Below are 24939 nucleotides of genomic sequence, written 5' to 3'. Positions count from 1 at the left end.
GGCCTGGGGGGGGGGGGGTAGGCCTGATTGTCGATAGTTGTCGACGTCGGCTTTTTAATTTTGTCGATTGTCGACAATGAAAATGCTTGCCGATACCAGCGCTAGTGGTAAATGGAATTTTTCCACAATTTCCCATAAATTTATGTTACCGTAATGCAAAGAGTTGCAGTTTAGAAGATAACGAGTCAGTAATGACTCAAGGCCATGAAAACCTTTTACCCAAATTCACTTCAGAATGCACAACATTAACAAAACACACTGTTTGATTAAGTTAACAATATCTGAATCTAATGAAAAGTACAAATTTATAATGATCGGATACATGTACATGTATGGTCATTTTCACGGTAAAGGGTGTAACTTTGGATTTTTAACATTTTGATCCGTAGTTTTCTAATAAAGCCACAGAATTCCATGATTTTTGGCCACATAAGTCATCTAGTTAGCAGCTACCTTGGGTAGCATAATCATCTTCGGAGTTACTGCGCTCAGTTTTAGCAGGCTTAAATGTACCTAATATTGCCATTTTGAAAAACTGTAAAAACAGTAACATTTTTGTAAAACCCTGTGTTTTCTTCAGTTAGTTCATGGATAATTTTTCTTATCCTGAAAGTACGGTCATATGTTCAGTAAACACTGCCACATTAGATTTAATTGTGAACAGCCCTGTATTTTTGAGAACCGGACTTCGATATTTGTCGCTTCGAGGCTTCATTTTCCGTTAACAATTGTTAACAAACTTTGTGGGTATAGCTTTGGTTCATAATTCTTGGTTATTTCTTCACTTCTTCTTGATTCATAACAGTTGATATCTTAACTTGAAATGGGTAACAAAAATTAGTTGATTTGCAAGCTTTTAAAATTTTTATAAAATCTTGACTTCAAAGAGCCGATTTTCCGTTAACTTTTTGAAGCCTCCGAAACAAACTGTTCAGCAAGCTTGGGCAAATATAAATAAAAGAGCTCATCCAATCTATTTATCAAAATGTAGCAAAGTAGATCCTCAAGTCACTTGTTTTTAAATCATGGAGATATATATCACCGTTTGAAAATGGGACCCAATACAAACTTTCCGTTAACAATTGAAGCCTCCGAAACAAATGAAGCCTCCGAAACAACAGTAAACTTAATTATCATCTATGCATATCTAAATTGGTATGTTCCATATTGATATCTGCATTGTAATTGTTGCATGATATGGGCAGAATGTCATAAATTTAAAAAAAAATTGATATTATGGTTAATGCTTGAAAAATATACTGATATCCAAGAAAGCCCGTTTCGGAGGCTTCACATGCAAATAACACCATACTTAACAAATGGGTGAAAAATTATCATGTTATAAATCTGCAATATCTGCCGCATAGAATCATTGATTCAATACACACAAGAAAATAACAGCTTAGATGATTCCAACAGTGTTGTTTTCAAAAAAACTACTTCTGCCATGTTTAACCATTGTAAACATGAAGCCTCCAAACAAAAAAAAAAAATGACTTGCTGTGATAATTTAATTTTTGTCACAACTGAAATTCAATACTTAGAAGCAAAGCATGAAAATTGGTAATTGTGATATTTTTTACCTATTTTTTCATGTCAACTTGTAGTAGTTAGCCAAATATTTTACTTTTATGATCACCTGTGTTGTTAACTGAAGCCTCCGAAACACAAATCGCTTGAATTGCCAATTCTAAAAATAACTCCAATTTCTGTGAAACTTGGCTGGGAGGTTCCTTTCATCAAGTAGTATTTGTACATGAAGTTAGACATTTAAATTATTTTAGGAACCCAATTAAAACTTAAAAAATATGTTTAAGGTTGGGAAATTTCCATTGCAAATGACCCTTGATGTTAAAAATTTTCAAAATTGCAATTACAAACATAGCAAAACATGGTATAAAATTTAACTTATATCTGTTGACTTACTTTGGAATGGGATTTCACATGTATTCCAGCTTTCATGTCATAATTTTCTGAGCTTATGTAAAATACATTTTTTCTTAGATTTTAACCAAAATGTTATGGAAATGTCAATTTTTTATCAGAAATCAAAAGGTTTAAGCCTTGAAACACTATTTTACTGGAATTTAAGTTGCTTCTATGCATGATTACAGTAAACAGAAACATATTTAAGTGGTTTGAAATTTTGACCCTAAAAATCAAAAGTTACACCCTTTACCGTGAAAATGACCGTATACAATGTAAACATAAATGCACATTATAATCAATCAAATACAGATTATGAATATCCAATAGCCTCCTTGCTGTTGACTACTAGATTTCCTTCAAAATCCACCCTCTTTGGTAAATAAATTTCTAAAGAAGGTCATGTTTTTTTTAGGTGGGCACCCAAAAAAGGTGGTGCTGTCAGTTTTGCTCAATCATTTTGTCATCAGTCTAACCCAACCCCAAACCTTACTACATGTATACAAGCCTAACCTAGCCCAACTAACCTTTAAAACCTAACCCAAAACCCTTGCCCTTATCCCCAAAAGGGAATTAGGGGAGTAATTGATTTCACCTGAAAATCGGACCTATATTTAATGTTTTTAAATGCATGAATGTGTTAATGTTTTAATTTAAATACTTTATTTTCCTTCATTTCATAAAAATTGTTATTTTTATTGCTAACAAAATAAAAGAGAAACCTCTCACATAATCTTGGAAATTAATTTTTTTTTCTAAATTACCAAAAAATACATTAGAGTGCAAAAGATTTTTTCTGGTAAGAATTATTTTCTTACATGCAACAGTTTTTTTCTTGCAGGTTAGAAATTTGATAATAGGTCATGATCATACATGTATAAAATGCATTCATGGACCTATTTATCAAATTTCTAACCTGCAAGAAAAAAGCTGTTGCATGCAAGAAAAAAATTCTTACCCAGAAGAAAAGCTTCTGCACTTAAATGTATTTTTTTTTGTATTTTCAGAATTTTACAATTTTATTTAATTTCCAGAATTATGTGAAAGGGTTCTCCTTCCTATTTAATTAGCCATAAAAAATGCCATTTTGATGAGATGAGGCTAAAAAAAGTAACTGAAACTTTATTTAATTAATGTATTTACTAAACATGCTAATATATGTCTGATTTTGGGGTTCCCTTTTGGGGGTTGGGGCAAGGGTGTTATTACTGTTAGGCTGGTTGGGCAGGAAAAACATTATAAAACTTTTTTAAATTAAAAAAGTTCTCCTCAGCTTCATTTTAGGCGAGTGAGCGCTCTCGCTCACCTCAAAAGACAAGGCCTGCTTTACACTACCAGTATTCACTAAATGGTGTCTACCTGCAGGAAGTGAGCAACCAGAAAGATTTGGGGATCACAACTTTAGCAACACCCTCACCCCTACTATGCATGATCAAGATTTTTTTTTTTAAGGCTCACTAGAAGATAGCAATGTTTCAGCACTGTTTCACTGGATTAGATGAGAATAAAGTCTCTATTTTGTACCAGTCTTTGGTACGTCCACTCCAGCATTGGAATATGCATCAACCATGTGGAGTCCTCATAAAAGCAATAGAGAGTGCAGTCCAAATGTTTACGCCTTTGCAAGAATGAAATCCAAATGCAATGATGGAATCTTTGGAGAACAGAAGACTCAAGACAGATTTGATAGGCACTTATAAGTTCCTTCAAGGACATTATAAGACTAATGCTGACAAGTTCTTCTCTCTCCCCCACAAAAGTCTAAGAGGCCATTCCATGAAATTATTTCAAAAATCAAACAAAGAACACAACTTGCAAACCAGGGTGGTAAGCATTGGAACCAATTACCAGAGCAAGTAGTGACTGCACCTACTGTGTCTGTGGCATCCTTTAAGAAGAATTTGAGAGTCCTGCCGATAGGAATGAAGGACTAATCTACCAAGTACATTGTAAGTAGGTACTTGTATGAGAGGCAAACCTTAGTTAACATATAAATTTGCTAAGCTTAAGTCAGCCAAATTGGCCTAAACCGGAGCCCAAATACAATACATATTTACATAGAAATTTAAAAGAAAAGGGTTGTCAAGGAAACCTACATAAATATGAATTGTATGTTGTCTATACTTCACTTGACCCAAATATATATATGATTTTTTTTTGTGATGAGACAATCGCACATATGGAATTTTAGAGGGATAGCGACAGCCAGTTCCACATAGAAAAGCTGCACTATCATGAGACTATGCTGTTTTGTTTTAAAATTGACGCATTAAATGTTGGCTGAATATTTTTGATGTCAGGGGGATGTCATTTTCTTTGGGGTCATGAATATGTCGGTGACCGGAGTAAATTGTTTTATGACCCCCCTATCGTAGGCAAAAAAATTACGACCCCCTATCTTGGGTCGAAAATTTTATGACCCCCCTTCCGCTACACTGACTCAAGACAAATTATTCATTGCTGGAACAAATTAAGGCGAAGAGCGCACCAAAACTTTAGAGCAAAGAAAGTGTGCGGAGTGCGATGAAATTTGATCGTGTGTGTAAAGAAGGCACGCAGAGTGCACAAAAATTTTGCATTTAATATATAACGAAAGATTGTGCACACATTTTGATTGTTAAATTAAAATAATGCGCGCGCAGTGCACAGAAATTTTGAGTCACCAGCCCTTAAATATAAATTCTATAACCCCCTTGTTTTGGGTGTTAAAAAATTATAACCCCCCCTATATTTGGTCTAATAAAATTCTATACTATGACCCCAGTATATTCATGAACCCCCCCCCCCTTCCAAAGAAAATGACAGCCCCCTGAAAGTCAATCTTTCTTTGACAATACACACAATCAATGATATAACTTGTCTTTTGGCCTTTTTGACTTCACTTTGCTATGCCTGCTACGGAAAATGCTATGAAATGACAAAACGGTTAAACGGTTTTCAGTTTTGGCTTTCTTTACAAAAATGTACTCGAGGGCTTTAATTTCATGTATAAAATGATGCAGTTTGATGGCAAATTTGAATTAATCTTTCATACAGGAAAAAGTATTGAAGTATACCAAGTATAGATCATTACATGTATCATGTGTATACCAGACGTGGTCTAATTCTGCATAAACCGGGCCACGTTATTTCTATAGATCTGTTGCGCATTCAAATTGCATTGTATTGCATCGTAATTTCATTTGTGTCTAATTATGTTTACACAACATGAACTCATGTGTTTTCAACCCTATTCGCCGATAATAGGTGATCAAAAGCGATCAGAATGTAACAAAAGTACAGATCGCATTCAGCTTACTTCATATGAGATGATCTTTGGAAAAATACGGCATAATTTGTCTTGGTGCTTGCGGAATGCCATGCAGTAAAATTAAAATACTAAAACGTTGCGGCAATTCATGATTGACAACAGGCGGCGGATGACATTCATCGAGCCGGCAACTTGTGAAACCGCCCGGCCGTATGGCATTTTCCAATACTCGGTTAGTTTTGTGGGGTTCATTATCGAACCCCAACGGTTTTAGCTTGTATTTACATTATTTATCAACATAGGCCTATTTGTTTGTGATATTTCAAGCGCTTTTAAAATTTCAAAATAATCCCATTCAATTACACGGTTGACGATGAAAATTTACTGAATTTAGAGAATGCAATGCGGCCACCACCTGATTGACAACTAACAATCGGCATGTCCTTCGTATCCTCCGCTGTCAAGTTCTTATCCACTCATTAACAGCGCTCAAATTAAGAATTTTTTGAGGTTGTCCGCGGACAACCTCAAAAAAGATGTTTGGTTGTCCTAAAATATTTTTGGTTGTCCGAAATTTATATGAACTTTTTGTGCCGTAAAAAATTAAGTTGCAAGTTTAAAAAAAACATACACTGCCGCCAGTATTCACATGTCACACACCTTTCCCAAACTCACCTTGTTGCTATTATAAAATATCAAATATATCCAAGAAAATACAGGTTTTATGTTCATCATTTAATTATCATCAATAAATTCATATTTCATTTAAAAGCATCAGAATTCATTCTTTTCAAGAAGTCAAAAGACGTAAACATCTCCATTGATAAAGTATCTCATTAATTATTCATGAGCTCATTGGGTTTTTCCCGGATTTCAAAATGGGTATTTTGAAACTTATTATTTTCTATGCACGTCAGGGTCTGTACGTCAGGGTATAGCTTCAGGGGGTCTTGAAAGCTGTGATGTCAGAGACTGGTGTCAGAGGTCAGGTCACTCTGGTCAGGTCATGAGGTTTTACATGTACCAGGGGCCCGGCCATGTGCTAGCTAGCTTGTGTACCGTGCACCGATTGATATTGCAAACCTGCTAAGGCATGTAAGGCCAAGGTTATCATGTCATGATGTTTATAAAATACTTACTACAAATTTATGGGAAAACAACATTTTTAGTCATGATTTCTTCTGAACATTTCAAGATTTATGCAATGCATTTTATGGTAAGCTTACTCTGTAACATTGGTACACATTTTTATGGTTGTCCCTCAGACAACTGCCGTCACTCAGCTAGGCATGTTCACAAAATTTTCAGTAGGATATTTCACATGGAAATTATTTTGTTTAAAAAGGTGATTATTTAACTTAAAAAATGAGGGGTCAACCATGTCTGTAGGTCAAAAATTAGCGAGTTATGGGCAAATGTCTGTTTTAAAAACTGCACTTTTCATGCGACCATCATTGACAATGCCTTACAATGACTTACTGTACAAAAAAAGCATGTAATGCATCATTTTTCACCACGGCGATCCATTTTACACAAAGGCGATTTTATTTTATGAAATCTAACTTTCACTGCATGCTGACTTCTGTATCAAGGATAAAGTACCGGCACATTTTAGACTACGTCGTCAAGTTTCTGGTGTCCAAATTTCAAATTTTTGTATTTCCCTATGGGGATTACACAGTTAAGCCATTGACTGTGAGCTACTGTGGTCCAAACTTTTTGGATTGAATGTCGTGGACATGTCTAACTCAGCATTTTGGGTTGTCCGACGTTCATTGTGGTTGTCCCGGACAACCGGACAACAACCACTTATTTCGAACGCTGCTCACTAATCCTCACAAAAGCTTTGTGTTGATTACGTAATGTGTGGAGGCAAATTGCAATAAGTACGGTACAATGAATAGGAAACCCAGGCAAACCTTAGTTAACACATTTGCTGGTCAGCCAAATTCGCCGACAATGTCAATGCATTTTTACATAGAAATTTAAAACTTGTGCCCGAAGAAAGAAACCTACATAAATATGTTTTCTATACTTCACTTGACCCAAATATATGATTTTTTATGGTGATAAGTCACCCGCACATGGAATTTTAGAGGATTTTTATAGCAGTTCCATTAAAAAAAGCTGCTATCGCCATGAGACTAAGATCTAGAAACACCCCGAAATGCCGCTTTGGGGAATTTTGCTAGCTGAATCCAGGGATGCAAATTGTGCGGGAGCGGGGAGCACCGCTCCTAGGAAATAAGAGTCAAAATTGAGGAAATTATGCCATGGGAAGAAAAAGGAAAGAGAGGAAAAAGGAGGGAGAGAGAAGAAAAGAAAGGGGGAGATGAAGGGGGAAAAGTGGAAAGAAAAAGAAGAGGAGTGAGGTACAAGATAATAGGGGAGGGATATGAGGCAGTGACGCTACTGAATGGAAGAGAGGAAATCTTTAAAGACACTGGTTGCTGTGCAAAATTGAGAGGAATTCACGTTATTATTCAAGAAATAAGAGCAAAAAAGAGGAAGGTGTTGGTGTTAGAATATGGAAATGGGATATGAGGAAATTTACAATTCATCACCATAGGAGGTATTCAATGTAATTTAACAGGAAAAAAGAAGTTGGATGAAGGCAGTGGAAACAGGGCACATATCTGAGGCGGCAATCATATCTGAGGAAATTTATAGAGCCAGCAATGAGGGAATTCAGTGTATCAATACTAATGCCAATGAGAAGAGGACAAACTGGAAAATATTGAGGAAATTTAAAAAGAACCAACATGATAAAGCACCGAACAAGTTGTGCTCCCTCTGACAAAAAAATGAAAGAGGAAATGGGGGGGTAAAGGAAAATAAAAGGGGAAAGGAGCCTCTGTCCCATCAAAATTGACCCCAAACTACATGTAGTGTAAAATACCAAAACGCACATTGTCATCATAAAGACTTTTTGGAAGCTGGAAGACTTAAAGCCATATTATAACATTTGTGACCGTTCACGGCGAATGAGCCGTAAATTCCTCCCCCGCTCAATTTTGTTTTATTTCGTGTTTAAAAAATAAACATCATAAACTTAAAATGGTATATCATTTGACTTCAAACGATATCCAGAAGAGGGGTTATGGTTTGTTCAACTTTGCCCCTTCAACAAAATTATAGCTTTTTACGTTTTTCCATGTGTCTCTTTTTCCACATTGCTGGCAATAAATATCAAGCAGTCATAATTGGCGGTCATTTCAAATCATCCCCAAGTCAAAGAGGTTTAAGAAAGTTCTCTCATTGTTAATTCTTGGTTATGCATACCTGTACAAAATACAATGCCTGGTACCGGTAACCCACCACTTGAACAGGATTTAGCAAAAGCAAACAAAGACCAGGGCTATTAAAAGTTCTATAGCCATCTAAGGTAGAAGCTTAGTATCCACTTCAACAATAGGATTATTGATAAGTTTTTGACTATCAAAATGAGACAGATGTCGGGCCAGCTTAAGTTACCGATGAATACGACCTTCGTACATATTTTACAGCGTAACTCAGAATACAATTTAGGGAATTTACGGCTCATTTGTGCTGCCGGGTCACATTTGCTGAGGAGAACGCCCTCAAAAACATTTTAAATTCTGGTTTTTACACAATTGTTATATTCTTTAGTAAACAAAGATACTCAGCAAAAATCAAAACTATAGGTGCTGCAGTTTTGTAAAAATCCGAGATTTTGAATAAAACGCATGAACCGTCGTTTTATTATTACGATGGAAATATTAGTCGAACACGTATGCGATGTTCAAAACACATAACACAATAACACGTCAGAGGATCGTACCATATTACAACCGCGGGAGTAACATGCATTGGCGCTAGTACAGGGTGAGTAAAAAAAAAGTGCAATAGAGAAAAGAATCGATTTTTACTTAAGAACCGAGTTGAACTTTTTAGGTTTGAAAACATTTTATATATGGCCCATTTCACGGTTAGGCGCCACTTTTTGATTTTCAACATATCTGGCCTGGTGTGTAAAAAATAATGGGGTTACAGAATTTACTGTTGGTGATTTTTCATTGTCTCTGTATGGCCTACCTCCATTAGCTTAATCGGCCTTCCTAGTTTATCTTTCAGGGCGCACAGGGGTCAGAAGTGGTCCAAAAACCACATTTCACTAGCAACCTGGAAACAGACATTTATTTTCCAATGCTGCCACTTTTAACTATGTTGAGCCTACCAGCTGCTTTTGTTGTTTTTATGTAGTGAACAAGTTGCACTATACAGCCATACATGAACAAAGTATTAGTTGTCAGTTAAACTAGCATGAGAACCATTTAAATTTCTGAATTTGGATGTGACATTTTCCGTTCACATCTATGTACCTTATTCAATGTGGAATAGATCGACTAATACTTTACATGAATGGCAAACTAGTGTGTTTTAGTAAAGTTCAGAGTCTTGTTACTATTTGTTGAACAAATTACACTTGTCGCTCTTAATATGTAGATACAGCGATATTTTGAATTTTTGCCAACAAATTCCGTTCACAATTTTGTCACATCCGATTAATTTTCCAAATAGTATAATTTATTAACAAAATGTGGCAGAATTTTTTCTCCTTGATTTTAAAAATCTCCTGCTATGAGCTATCTAATGACACCATTTAAGGTTACGCGAAATTTCTATGGTTCTCATCCTAATCTGGGCTGTACGTAGCCACCTAAACCAATTTTTTTTTTTTTTTTTTAAACATCGGAGACCTAAAAATCATAGTTTATGTTGGTGCTAACATTCTAAGCATTATTATTAATTATGATTTATTAATCTAGCTCATACACAAATGTACTTTGTCAGTGTTTCAATTTTGTTCACGTCCACATGAGCATGAAGATTTTTGTGACAGAGGCCATAATTTAGTGATGCATGCCCCGATTTTGCTTTTAATTTGGCTACAGATAATAAACAGTTCAATAAAATAATGTCAGTATTCAGCCTGTATAAAGCTTGTGTTAATTTTATTTTATAAGCTTAAGCATTGACAAAATTTGCATGGAATCTGGTACCACTTGTTGTCATTTTTTGTAACAATAATATTGTTTTTGTGTATGATATTATCGCCAGAATTCTTAGCTACATTATTTCTATGATACCTTACCATAACATATGTGGTATGCTAGTGTTACTAGGATTCACCAAAAATGAAATATCTGGGCGTTTAGGCACACTCCGCTGTCATTTTGTGACGGTTTTCAATTATCGAGTTACGGCCACTGCATAAAATACACGCCGAAAAAAATCGCTCTTTCATCAACATCTTTCATTCTGTTGATGTCAAAATGGACATGACGATTAATGAATAGCGTTACATGCTAATCAGTAACTTACTTCTTACCAATTTGGTCCAAAGATGCCAAAATTTCAAATTATTTATCCTCCGGACACTTGATTTGAATTCAGCATTTCAGCGTGTGTTGATTTCTGAAGAGGTCACAAGGTCACTCACGTTAGCGCCCTGTGACAACTCGTATCTAGTACCAACTCGGCCTTATTTCAATTTGACCCGCTTATCGGGCGCTTATGTCAAACAACTGTGTCCAATTTTCTTTGCCATTTTCTTCCTCTCCCGCACTCTCCTTCAGTCCCTCTTGCTTTCCCTCTCTATTTCTCTCTCTGTCTTTTTCTCTCAGCAAATATATAATTAATCCTACAATATGAAATCTAATAGGGCTAAATAGTATACGTAAAAAATTAAAAAAAATAGGCCTAAAACCAATCTTTAAAAAAATATTAAGGGGCTGGCATTTTCTTCGGGGGGGGGGGGGTTCGTAAATTTTGGAAAGAAAAATAGGGGGTCATAAAATTTTTAATGACCAAATGTAGAGAATCTGAGTCACAAGATGACTAGGCCTACAGATAGTGTGTTTATTTTATTTAAAAGGACCGATTTCAATGAATTTTAGCCTGTTAAGGGGTAAGGTGTATCGGTGGTGGCCGGGAAGGGGGGGGGAAGGGCGGACGGTTTGTAAATACCTAATGGGTTGTGAAATAGGCCTAATATGGAGAAGAAATTTTAATTATTGCCATTGCAACCAATACCGGTTCCAATCAAATTGAAAAAAACAAACATGCAATTTTTAGTAGGCCGAGAGGACAGTGGCGGATTCAGGAATAAGCGCGACCATCGGGAGGGTGTCTGAGGGGGATGCGAGCCTCGAAAACGGGGGGTACCAGTGCAGGGCCTCAAATTGCAAAACCTGTGTCTTGATGACCTACTATCAAAATGATTTTGCTGGAACAAATTCGCACGAATGGAGCAAAAGGTTTTAATGATATTAAAAAATGGACCTAAATACTCGGCGCTTATATAGGCCTACTGGCTTGTCAATCCCAGTCCAACAATTAAGGGTGTGTTTAAAAAAATGAGACCCCTCAACTTTTTGGATTGTTACAAAATTCAGAGATGCACAGACAGACCCCAAAAGTCCTAAACTTGCAAATCGTAGCGAGTGGAGCTGTCGCCCAGCACGGTCGGGGGTTTCGGGGGCCCGCTCAGGGGCCCTGGTGGGGGTAAGCCAGATGGTTTCTGCACATTTCGCACCACAGGAAAGGACATTTCAGAGGCTATTTAAAAAGAACATTTCAAAGCTCCTGGCTTGTTCTACACTTTTAATAACAAGTGCTTACTTCTTCCAGAAAACATGCTTTAAAGTTACGAGTTTCCTATACTTTTATGCACAAGAGACACTCTTAAAAAATGTTTTTTGTTTTTATTACATGACCAATATGGCTGATGTTGAAGCAGAAAAATAAGGCAATAATTAAACATTTTTTGTGCTTGGTATCCACTGCTTCCCCCACCCCACCACACCTACCGGCACCCCATCCTGGGCCTTCACGTTCAGTGTGCTTTTGGTTAAAATTTTGACATAAAACCTGAGTGTTTTAGACTTTTTGAAAAGTTTTTTGACCTAATATAATATTAAACATGGCCTACATGACTGTAATTGATAGTATAGGCCTATAATGCGCAATATAAAAACAATGATTCATCAAATTGCCCCCCCCCCAATCGGGATGTGGGAGGGGCCCACATGGTGGTACTTATGCATGAAGAATACATGGTATGATATATAAGAGTAATTTGTAAAATTCGGTATGTTAAACATACAGCGTGTCGCTACAAATTGGGATTTGAATAGTAGGCCTATATCCCAAGGGAAATACATACACACACTCACTCACCCCCACCCAACCTACCCCACCCCACCCCAAGTCCACCCCGACGGCCACACAAAGCGAAATGATACAGCTAAAAGGTCCACATCAAACCTTTGACCCAAGTTTGCTTCCATTTAGACTTAAACATGACTTGATCTTAGAGTATACATGGTATATGCCTACATAGGCCTATACGGCATCAGTCCATGCAGCATCATCTCAAACGTCATCGTTCATTACTTCTTACTAGGGTATAATATTCATTGAGGAAAAAGAGATGAGTTTTTGAACGCAAAACCCGACAGCAATCAGTGGCATGCTGGTCCGATAATGGACTAAAATTCATCAATTTTTGGCATGAAAAGGTGTTCTCAATAATATAAAACTTTGATTTGGCCACGATGCAAAAAAAAAAATGAGTACCATTATCTAGCCGAGTCATCCAGTCCGAGGTTCTAAGGAATTTTCATTTTAAAATTCGAGATTTTCTCAGATCCTGAAATTTGATATATATAATGCGCAATATAAAAACAATAATTCATCAAATATTTGACCCCTCCTCCTCTTCGAGTATGTGGGAGGGGGCTCATGTACATGCAGAATACACTGTATGATAAGAGTAATTTGTTGGGAAAATGAGACCAAAATTGCTCCCCCGCCTCGCCAAAAATCGCTGCCCCCAAGCTTTCCCCGCCCCCCTCTCGCCCGCCAAAAAATCGCTGCCCCATTGCACATGCCAAATTTTTGGGATGTCAATTTACCAACTTTAAATGGTCTTTATAGGCCTACATGTTGCGAGCGCAGCATGAAGGAAAATTTGCTTTAAGCTTTTCCGTACGGTTTTCCTAAGCATTTTTAGAGTGTTTTATGTGCCAAAATTCACTTGCCCTCCTCTCGGCCTGCCAAAATTGCTTCCCATCCCCTTTCGCTCGCCAAAATTTCTTGTCCCCACTAATTTTACCTTCCCCCAGGGCTCATAATTATTGCACAGCCTTTAGATGTCCCCATTTTCTCTGCTAAAACAAACAAAATAAACATGAAACACCCACCCCAACGAACTAACTAAACAGAGCCCTACATACAAACAAATACATCTTGAAACGCAAGCCCGTCGGCCGTTCGTGTCAATCAAACTCCAGCACAGCCCGTTATTGGCCAGGATTTTATTGTGAGAGATAGGCCGAAAAGACAAATTTTTATCCCAATTTGTAAATTTCTTATCTCATTTTAAGGCCCGGTTTTAAGGACTCTTTGCTGTTCCCATGTATTCCCACATTATCTGTGGGGGATGATCCCCCACCGACTCCCCTGAGTGCCCCACTCCCACCCAACCAATCACAGGCCTCAAAAAATATTGACCGGGCCGGTCGGGTTTTTTCTGGCTGCATTACAATAGGGCAGTGTCTTTTAGGCCGAGTGCGTCTTGGGTCGAGGTTGCAACTGATGATCAGTATAAGGCTGACATCTTTATAGTATGTTTTATAGAGATGATTGTGTTGCGCATGACAGGTGACAAGCTATTGCCTGTCAATCAAATTTGTTACCAAGCATCGGTAAACAAATTTAACAATAGGAGCTGACTGAAGGTGACAAAATAAGCTAAAATGGTGATACTGGGGAAACGATTAAGCATCAATAATGATCTCCTGCACATGCGTACTTGCGTAATACTTGTGTGTGTGTATTGTATACCATGACTGCTATAACATTAGACCCAGCTTTAACCACCGCTTTATCAGTGGGAGCTGGTAGCCTAATGGATAAAGCGTCCGCCTAGATATCGGAAGGTCGTGGGTTCGATTCCCATGCCGCACATTCCCTTGCTTTTTTTCAAGTTGGGTTGTGTGCCGGTCGGGATTTGTGTTTATTTGTTGTCATGTTTAATTGTAACACTTTGGGTTGGTTAAACTGTTCACTCTTTCTTGTCATTTTCACACTTTTTTTAAATTTTTTTTTATTCACACGATTGGTATGCATGTTTTCTTACGTGTAAGATGATAATATATTTTTTGAGCTGACAAAGCCATAAATGATTTTGTTTAACCTTAATGAAAACTCCTTCATCAACTTAGCTTGCAGATGTCATTTCAAAGTTTCCGTTCACATGTGTCACATCCATGGTACCTGTCACATCCAAAATAGTTTCTTCAAAGAACTAAGACAGGAATGGGACTAGGATGCCAGTTTGAAGTTATTTCATTACAGGTGTGTGGGGGATCAAAAGGCACAACAAATCTTTAATTCAGTATGCCTTCTCTAATTGTGACAGGAGATTCAAAAAGATTCAAAAAGCTTCAATTTCCGTTCACATGTCACATCCTCAAAATTAGTAGTTTTTAGGCCAAAATACTTAAACAACATGATATTTGACTTTCTAAAATAGGTTTATTATTTTGTACATGTCATATATGATTATTTCAAAGCTTTGTCTTTGTCTTTAGAGGACAGTTTATACAATTTACAGAAGCGGATGTGACATTTTCAATTGTGAACGGAATATTTCAGTAAATTATAAACATTTTGCTTGTCAAAAATATAAAGGGTCAGGAAAAACGTTTTAGCATTGCTCAATTCAATAGAATCTCACAAAATATATGTGTTAGAAGTGCCCAAAGCTTATATTTTGACAAGCAAACTGTTTATCATAATGAAACATTCCGTTCACAATTGAAAATGTCACATCCACTTCTATAAATTGTAAACAATGTTTTAAAATGAACACTAACACAGGTTGATATGTTTCAATATATCCAATTTAATTCACTGAGTGTGTGAAAACTCGTTGAATCATTATTTTCTGAAACATACTCTGCTTTACAGTGTGTGGTTTCCGTTCACATTGACATCAGTCACATCCAAAATTGCACAAACATCAGAATCTTGAATTTGACCTGTGTTTTCAAACTGGCTGATATTATTTGTGAACATTACCCATATTATGACCTTCAAAGCTGTGCAATATCAGAGTCATTCATTGATTATTAAAATTGTTGAGTAAACCTTTTCATGTCAATTTCCCTTTTTTACCACAAAATTACATTAAAGTGGCCAAAATTTGTCATTACACAACAAAATTTGCCCAAATTTGGTCAGAAGGGAGCCTATGACATACTCGTTTATGTTAAATATCTATGATATATGTATTGGACAGTCAAAGTATAAATATACACTACTCAATATTGATCAAATTTGTTAAAAAATTACATAACATGAGATAATAAATCATAATTTTCTTCAAGAAGTAGCGAGATTTAAGCTGGGAAATGATATTTTTATGAAAATCTGGTCTTATTTGGAAAAGAAAACCCCTATTAGGCCCTTCACAATTAATTCTTAGTTTCCTGTTTCAAGTTTGAAAATAAAGGACGAGGCGACTTTTAATTATTAATTATTAATTATCTATTACTTTCTTTATTTTGAAAATGTGGTCGTGACTATTATCAACATCCATTTGGTCATTTTGACTAAGACTACGGATTTTTAATTATTTTACCTTTGTAATTGATTTTTTACATTAATATTAGTAGGGGACCCTACAATGTTCTTGTTTTATATTCATAATCAAAGTTGAGATGATCAAAAACAGATATTAGCAAATAAAAGTAATTACAAAGTCAATTAAAAGATGAAAATACCTAAATAAAAATTAAATAATTAAATATTTTTCCATTCTTGATTTTGGACGCGCGAGGGAAACAGGAAACTAAGGATCAATTGTAATTGGCCTTAAATTAAATTTAATCCATTTTGAAAATTTTGAGTTTTTTTCACTAAAAGTGGCGCCTAACCGTGAAATGGGCCATATGCTATATCCATCAGTGACCTTGTGTGAAAAAATTAAGGAATTAGCATTTACCGTTTTGTTTTTATGACACATTTTATAGCGCTACCCAATTTTAATGTTTGTCCAAGAGACATCTAAAATTTGAATGTCAGCCCACTCTGTGTAAGGTAGATTTGGAACAACTGCCATTTTCTCATAATTCTCAACCTCATTGGCATTAAAATAAAATGGAGCATCCAGAGTGATATTTGCCCTTGGTCTTGTTTAAGGAGAAGAAACATTATTTGTTGTAATTTTCATTTTACCTTTACTTTAAAGATGTTTATTCTCTATCAAAAACATACAAATTGCAGGCGGGTTTTTCAAATGTCAAAATGAAATGCGCGCAAATTGAAATGGAGTGAATTACAAAATATCTAGTAAGTTGGACATATTGGGATTAAAAAACTGGAGTTGGGGTCGAGTGAGGTATGAAGGACTTAAAATAATGTTAGAAAGTTTGTTTGAACAGAAAAAAGAAATTAAATTAACGCAAAAATCAACCTTATTTAAGTTAAAGTCAGTTTTTGATATGGTGCCTTTACCGCGCACTGTGTGCGCTCATTCAAAATGCATGATACCTCGTGGACAAATAACGAAATTGGGTATCGCAACAAAAAGACTCATCAAAATTAAACGGTAGTTGCGATTCACTTCAATGACTTCATATTCTCACAGAAGGTGGCTATTGAGTGTAGCATTTATAAAATCTTTCAATATTATGAAAGTTCGATTTGGTTCTTTCATAAATATCGATTCTTTGCTCTATTGCAGTTTTTTTGACTCACCCTGTAATAAATTATAATTTTCTTATGCTTTACCTCACTTGTTCGGCTCAAAATTAAAAGGGGACATATATCTGACAGTAAACGTTAACATTTTATGGAAAATAAATAGCCTACTAATCTATTTTTACAGTAATGTTATAATATGGCTTTAACATAGAGGCGCTCTACATGTATACACGCTATGTTAACATTCTCATCTTTTGAAGTGCAGAATAATGCTATTTTACGCATGGTGTGATTGAGGAAATCTTGAGCCTAAAAACCTTGCTCCTGAGGAAGATATCACAATTTGCACCCCTGGCTGAATCTTTTTGATGAAAGTCAGTCTTTGACAAGATGTAACTTTGCTACGGAAAGTGCTATGAAAAAAAGGTTTTCAGTTTTGGCTTTGTTTACTCAAGGGCTTTAATTTGATATAAAATGATGCAGTTTGATGGCAAATTTGAATTCACCTAGCATACCTACAATGAAATAATTTTGAGTCACAGTGACAGTATAGGGCGGGCTCCGAGGCGGGATTCTTCTTCGTCTTACGTAATAGTATTATTCTCCAAAAAAACCCGGCAGATTGTCGTCTGGCGCTCTAGCTGAAATACAGCAAGATAATGTAAGATAGTAAATGTAAACCTGTATTTTAGCTAGAGTATCTCGAGCTAGTGTATACCAAGTATAGGTATACTAGGTGAATTCAAATTTGACATCAAATTGCATCGTTTTATATATCAAATTAAAGCCCTTGAGTAAACTAAGCCAAAACTGAAAACCTTTTTTTCATAGCACTTTCCGTAGCAAAGTTACATCTTGTCAAAGATTGACTTTCATCAAAAAGATTCAGCTAGCAAAATTCCCTAAAACGGCATTTCGGGTGTTTCTAGATCTTAGTCTCATGGCGATAGCAGCTTTTTTTAATGGAACTGCTATCAAAATCCTCTAAAATTCCATGTGCGACTTGATTATCACCATAAAAAATCATATATTTGGGTCAAGTGAAGTATTAGTATAGAAAACATATTTATGTAGGTTTCCTTCACCGACCTATCCTCGAAAAAAATTCAAATTTCTATGTAAATATGCATTGTGTTGGGGCCCCGGTCTCGGCGAATTCGCTGACTAGTAAATGTGTTAACTAAGGTTTGCCTCAGACAGGGTCTAATTCTGCATAAAACCGGGCAAAGTTATTTCTATAGATCTGCTGCGCATTCAAATTGCATTGTATTGCATCGTAATTTCATTTGTGTCTATGCTAATTATGTTTACACAACATGAACTCACGTGTTTTCAAGCAAATTCGCCGATAATAGGTGATCAAAAGCGATCGGAATGTTACAAAAGTACAGATCGCATTCAGCTTACTTCATATGAGATGATCTTTGGAAAAATACGGCATAATTTGTCTTGGTGTTTGCGGAATGCCATGCAGTAAAATATTAATACGTTGCGGCAATTCATGATTGGCAACTAGACCGAATATTCAGTCGATTATACATACTATAAAATCGACTGAAGTGTTCCTACTGCGTTTGTGCATGGTGTTATTGATGTCACTTTTGAGTTTAATTTGTCTCACTCTCACCTGCATATATGAGCTCTCCAAATTGTTGCTTGTATACAGTACAAGGTTTGGGTGTGCAATCGACGTAAAAAGCCGTTCTGCATTCGTTAAAAAAAACCAATTTGTAGTCACGCCTTGAGCACAATCTCGTCGTGTCTTGCCTGTTTATTTTTAAATGCAAAATGGCTGACCTTAAAGGTTAATTGATTGAGTTGACCTCATACGTAATGCATATTGATCATCCATTTCTCAAATAGGGGTGTTTTCTATCACATTGATGGACGTGCTGACCATTTCATCAGGCCGCATAGGAAGCGCAACACGCGTTCCGAACACGTGACGTTTGAGGCTGGCGAATATACATGGCTGACAGCCCGCTCAAAATACACGGTTAGCAATTACAAATGGAAAATTAACATACTTGCAGTGTGGTACACGGTCGTACCTCGACGGTTTTAGAGTAAGATAATTTTGCTTTGACACCACCTATCAAATTTAGAATTGTTTATGAAGATTTCATGAATATGTGTTAATCCAATGGCGACCTCAAAATTAGCGATATCGCTTCCATCACCGCCTGGTGACGCGGGTGGAATTTCCCTAGAATTTCCCTCAAGAAATAATGGAATGAACCATATCCTTTGCAAGATGACACAGGTCATACCGGGTCAACCATGATCAATTTTGACAGGACAACGTGGGTATGGAACTCTCCAACTGACTCGCAAGAAAGGGCCAAGAAATTTCACTTTTTTCAGTGCACATCGAGAAACCTGAAGTATTGCAATAGAGTGAGAAGTAAGTGGTTATCACCTATAGGTTCACAAAGGGAATTTTAGACGGTCATAAAAAGGTGAAAATAACGTGTAAAACAGCGGATGTAAATACCGACATCCTTCTCAAATCTAAAACATAGCGTAATAGTACGGCACTAATTGACAACTAACAATCGGCGTGTCCTTCGTATCCTCCACTGTCAATTTCTTATCCACTCACTAATCCTCACAAAAGCTTTGTGTTGATTACGTAATGTGTGGAGGCAAATTGCAATAAGTACAATGAAATAATGAGTAGGGCGGGCTCCGAGGCGGGTTTCTTCTTCATCTTACGTAACAGTATTGTTCTCAAAAAAACCCGGAAGCTTGTCGTTTGGAGCTCTAGCTGAAATACAGCAAGATAATGTAAGATAGTAAATGTAAACCTGTATTTTAGCTAGAGTATCTCGAGCTAGTTTGCCTAGGTTACCTAACAAGTACATGTAAAGACACATGGACATGGTTGTTGAATTCGTATGGTTCACTAAACAACAATTTGGCAATCGCAGTTGAGCAAACATGGATTTCACTGAAGATCGGTTTGATATATCGAATGTTGCCCTTATCAAATGGCAGCTTAACATAAAATGAAGCTACTAAAATACATAACAAGCAGTAAATGAAAGCTTACCTTTTGCTCAAAACTTCTCCAGTGTCCGCCATGCTGACTTTGTCTTGTCTAGTGTATGCAAAGAAGTGAGCATTCATTGACTTGATTGCATACGTTGCAGGGATAGCAGCTGACGCCAGATGCAGAGCTGCAGATGATGAAATACTATAATATGCAACAAAATCGATTGCACTTGGTCACAGGGCTGTCAACTCTCACGCATTGGCCGTGAGTCTCACGCATTGGGTCACTTTCTCACGGTCTCACGCCAAGGTAGTATAATCTCACGCCTAGGTAGTAAATCTCACGCAAAAAGCAGGAAAATGAGTAAAATCTCACGCATCATCATGAACAATTTGTCCTTCCTACCCCCCCCGCTTTTCTCCCCCGAAAAGTGATAGATTATTGGACATTACAATAGAATTCAATTGTATCAAAATTGACACGTTCAGGGGTATATAAATAATTTTACTACAGGATATTTCCCTTTTTTTTCAAATGGGTAAGCAGCTATTAGCAGCTGTAAGCTATGGTCAAATGGTTCTAAATCATGTAGGCATATAAATGTACGATCTTTTATGATAGGCCTAGGCCTACAGGATAGGCTATCTTTTTTTTTCAAACCTGATTTTTGGCTTTAAACACATAACTTGGGTTAGGCCAAGAAAAACTTGTTTTGCCCTCATATGAACATAAGTCATGTAGAAAATGCATCAATACTTCAGTTCAAACTTACGCAAGATACACCATAGCTAGAAATAAGAAATTGATTCACCACTGCAGACAGTATAGCCCTACTGTCTATGATACCTGATGTTATATGAGTTTACAGTATACTAGTGATTTTCTTCCTAAGAAAAATGAAATGTTGTTGGCCAAATAAAGCTTTGAAATGAAATTTATACACAGAAATAGAAATAATGACTAAAATTAAAAAATAAAATAAATTTTTTGCCAATTTTGGGTCGGTCGGTGGAGGGCAAACAAACTTTTTTTCCCCTTATACCCAGGCCCGTTCAATGAATTAAAGAGCGCTTACAAATTGATATGCAACCAGTGTTTACTCAGAGGCTGTATGTCTCAAATTTGGCCCAGTGAAAATTATATTTGGCCCACAACAATTTGCAATGCTGTATTATAATTAGTCAATTTGAGGAATTACCGAGACAAAATTGAGTCAATTTTGGGGAGAAATGCTTCATTTGGCGCACTCAATTTCCAGAGAGAGTAAACACTGTATGCAACACTATGGTAGCTTTGCTCCAAAGCCAACCTATTTTCCATCCAATTGAAAGAAAAAATGAAAAACCATGCCATATGCCCTCTGACACTAATAGTAAAGACCAGCTGCAGGTATACAAGTGAAGATATGGCCAAGTGTGTAACCTATCCGCTTGGGCCACTTTTGTCTAAGTGTTACAAAAGTGACTGAAGATTTCACACCACCAAATAGTATATATGGTTGTGCGCCCTTGAATTTCACTTCTCAGAAAAACCCATTGATTCTGAATTTAAGCATTAAAATGAGCAGAAATTTGCATAATTTTAGCCAAATTTGGATTGGTCATGATTGGTAATATTAATTCCTGCAAGTGTACCACAGATGGGAGAGATCGAATAACTTTTAATGATTTTAAGCAGCCTTTTCTTTACAGAAACACCGGCATGGTTTTGCCTGAAAAATAGGAAATTCCCAGACATCGTGAGACTTTGAGGGCCAGTCGTAAAAAATAATGACGGTCAACCTATATTTTTTTCCCAACCAGAGGGATCAGGCAAGGGCTGATTTCAACCATCATAGCTGTCGCTAAAACTGAGTCGCTCCTGTGAAGAAAAAATGACGCTTTCTTAAGGCAAATTTAGCACATATCTCTATGGGACTCTGATTTGGTGGTGTGAGATCTGAATGGAGCTGTGTGTGTGAGTCTCAACTTTTGATTGAGCAAGTTAGCCCTGTGCCTAATTCGTGTTTGGATTCACCGAAGAAGTGCATTGACTGAATTTATGTAATTAAAGGCTAAAATTGAAGAGAACTGCAACATTTGCTACTAATATACCAGTGCTAAGGTGAGTTTATGACCCAAAATGTGTGTTTGAGTGAAAGATTCCATTTCAGAGAGTGACTTAGGCCCTTGCAATGTAATCATAATATTTTTAAGCTTACATCATCAATGGCATGCAATGACTCAGTGCCAGATAGAGAAGACATTGCAGTATGGTGCTAGGGTACTGGTCGGAACTCATGAAATAGGCGCCTGGATCAGGTAAGCTTACGGTTTGTGTGTTGGGTGGGGGGGTAGGCTAAGCTTATGATTCCACTACTGGTAACCCAGGTAATGTTTACAATCATGATGGTATGCAATGACTCAGTGCCAGATGTAGAAGACATCAGTATATGGTGGCACGTGGGCTAGGGCACTGGTTGGAGCTCATAAAATGTGTCCATGGATCAGGTAAGCTTATGGGGGGGGGGTAGACTTAAGATTTCACTAATAGGCCATATAATTCAACACTTATAATTCAGACATTGTGGTCATGTTCTACTTTGTTTTTGTGTGTCTGCCTGGTTACTTGTCCCTCTTGACTGTAAATTGCTGAAAGCCTAAGTCTTGGTGAATTTTTAACATGGTAATCACAATGCTATCTTCAGTAGATAGCAGATGTCACAGACACAATGATTCTGCTTGAAAAAAAAATTTAACCAGCTTCTTGCTCAAATTATGCTAAAAATAAGTTAATTAGATTAAAATAGTCTGAAATTAAGGATAATCAGAAACATGTTGCATCATTCATGGAGCTGTGTGTGTGAGTCTCAACTTTTGATTGAGCAAGTTAGCCCTGTGCCTAATTCGTGTTTGGATTCACCGAAGAAGTGCATTGACTGAATTTATGTAATTAAAGGCTAAAATTGAAGAGAACTGCAACATTTGCTACTAATATACCAGTGCTAAGGTGAGTTTATGACCCAAAATGTGTGTTTGAGTGAAAGATTCCATTTCGTAGAGTGACTTAGGCCCTTGCAATGTAATCATAATATTTTTTAAGCTTACATCATCAATGGCATGCAATGACTCAGTGCCAGATAGAGAAGACATTGCAGTATGGTGCTAGGGTACTGGTCGGAACTCATGAAATAGGCGCCTGGATCAGGTAAGCTTACGGTTTGTGTGTTGGGTGGGGGGGGTAGGCTAAGCTTATGATTCCACTACTGGTAACCCAGGTAATGTTTACAATCATGATGGTATGCAATGACTCAGTGCCAGATGTAGAAGACATCAGTATATGGTGGCACGTGGGCTAGGGCACTGGTTGGAGCTCATAAAATGTGTCCATGGATCAGGTAAGCTTATGGGGGGGTAGACTTAAGATTTCACTAATAGGCCATATAATTCAACACTTATAATTCAGACATTGTGGTCATGTTCTACTTTGTTTTTGTGTGTCTGCCTGGTTACTTGTCCCTCTTGACTGTAAATTGCTGAAAGCCTAAGTCTTGGTGAATTTTTAACATGGTAATCACAATGCTATCTTCAGTAGATAGCAGATGTCACAGACACAATGATTCTGCTTGAAAAAAAATTTAACCAGCTTCTTGCTCAAATTATGCTAAAAATAAGTTAATTAGATTAAAATAGTCTGAAATTAAGGATAATCAGAAACATGTTGCATCATTCATGGAGCTGTGTGTGTGAGTCTCAACTTTTGATTGAGCAAGTTAGCCCTGTGCCTAATTCGTGTTTGGATTCACCGAAGAAGTGCATTGACTGAATTTATGTAATTAAAGGCTAAAATTGAAGAGAACTGCAACATTTGCTACTAATATACCAGTGCTAAGGTGAGTTTATGACCCAAAATGTGTGTTTGAGTGAAAGATTCCATTTCAGAGAGTGACTTAGGCCCTTGCAATGTAATCATAATATTTTTTAAGCTTACATCATCAATGGCATGCAATGACTCAGTGCCAGATAGAGAAGACATTGCAGTATGGTGCTAGGGTACTGGTCGGAACTCATGAAATAGGCGCCTGGATCAGGTAAGCTTACGGTTTGTGTGTTGGGTGGGGGGTAGGCTAAGCTTATGATTCCACTACTGGTAACCCAGGTAATGTTTACAATCATGATGGTATGCAATGACTCAGTGCCAGATGTAGAAGACATCAGTATATGGTGGCACGTGGGCTAGGGCACTGGTTGGAGCTCATAAAATGTGTCCATGGATCAGGTAAGCTTATGGGGGGTAGACTTAAGATTTCACTAATAGGCCATATAATTCAACACTTATAATTCAGACATTGTGGTCATGTTCTACTTTGTTTTTGTGTGTCTGCCTGGTTACTTGTCCCTCTTGACTGTAAATTGCTGAAAGCCTAAGTCTTGGTGAATTTTTAACATGGTAATCACAATGCTATCTTCAGTAGATAGCAGATGTCACAGACACAATGATTCTGCTTGAAAAAAAAAATTTAACCAGCTTCTTGCTCAAATTATGCTAAAAATAAGTTAATTAGATTAAAATAGTCTGAAATTAAGGATAATCAGAAACATGTTGCATCATTCATGGAGCTGTGTGTGTGAGTCTCAACTTTTGATTGAGCAAGTTAGCCCTGTGCCTAATTCGTGTTTGGATTCACCGAAGAAGTGCATTGACTGAATTTATGTAATTAAAGGCTAAAATTGAAGAGAACTGCAACATTTGCTACTAATATACCAGTGCTAAGGTGAGTTTATGACCCAAAATGTGTGTTTGAGTGAAAGATTCCATTTCAGAGAGTGACTTAGGCCCTTGCAATGTAATCATAATATTTTTTAAGCTTACATCATCAATGGCATGCAATGACTCAGTGCCAGATAGAGAAGACATTGCAGTATGGTGCTAGGGTACTGGTCGGAACTCATGAAATAGGCGCCTGGATCAGGTAAGCTTACGGTTTGTGTGTTGGGTGGGGGGGTAGGCTAAACTTATGATTCCACTACTGGTAACCCATGTAATGTTTACA

General features: G+C 36.9%; 1 protein-coding gene across 2 annotated transcripts in view; it reads right to left on the bottom strand.

The window, feature by feature from the left end:
- LOC140151198 (lysine--tRNA ligase-like) overlaps nucleotides 1-20074 on the bottom strand; it is a 76444-nt gene extending 56370 nt beyond the window's left edge. The window contains exon 1 of one of the 2 annotated variants that reach the window (XM_072173453.1): nucleotides 19965-20074. In XM_072173453.1, coding sequence (XP_072029554.1) covers nucleotides 19965-20041 — 77 coding nt within the window. In that variant the 5' untranslated portion in view covers nucleotides 20042-20074. The remainder of the gene's footprint in view (nucleotides 1-19964) is intronic. The other variant, XM_072173452.1, reaches the window with a different exon arrangement.
- Between the last annotated feature and the right edge of the window lie 4865 nt (nucleotides 20075-24939).

Source organism: Amphiura filiformis, chromosome 4 (genome assembly GCF_039555335.1).
Source record: "Amphiura filiformis chromosome 4, Afil_fr2py, whole genome shotgun sequence".
NCBI classification, from domain to species: Eukaryota; Metazoa; Echinodermata; class Ophiuroidea; order Amphilepidida; family Amphiuridae; genus Amphiura; species Amphiura filiformis.
The sequence above is the reverse complement of the archived record's forward strand: the minus strand, read 5'-3'. Positions and strand labels throughout refer to the sequence as shown.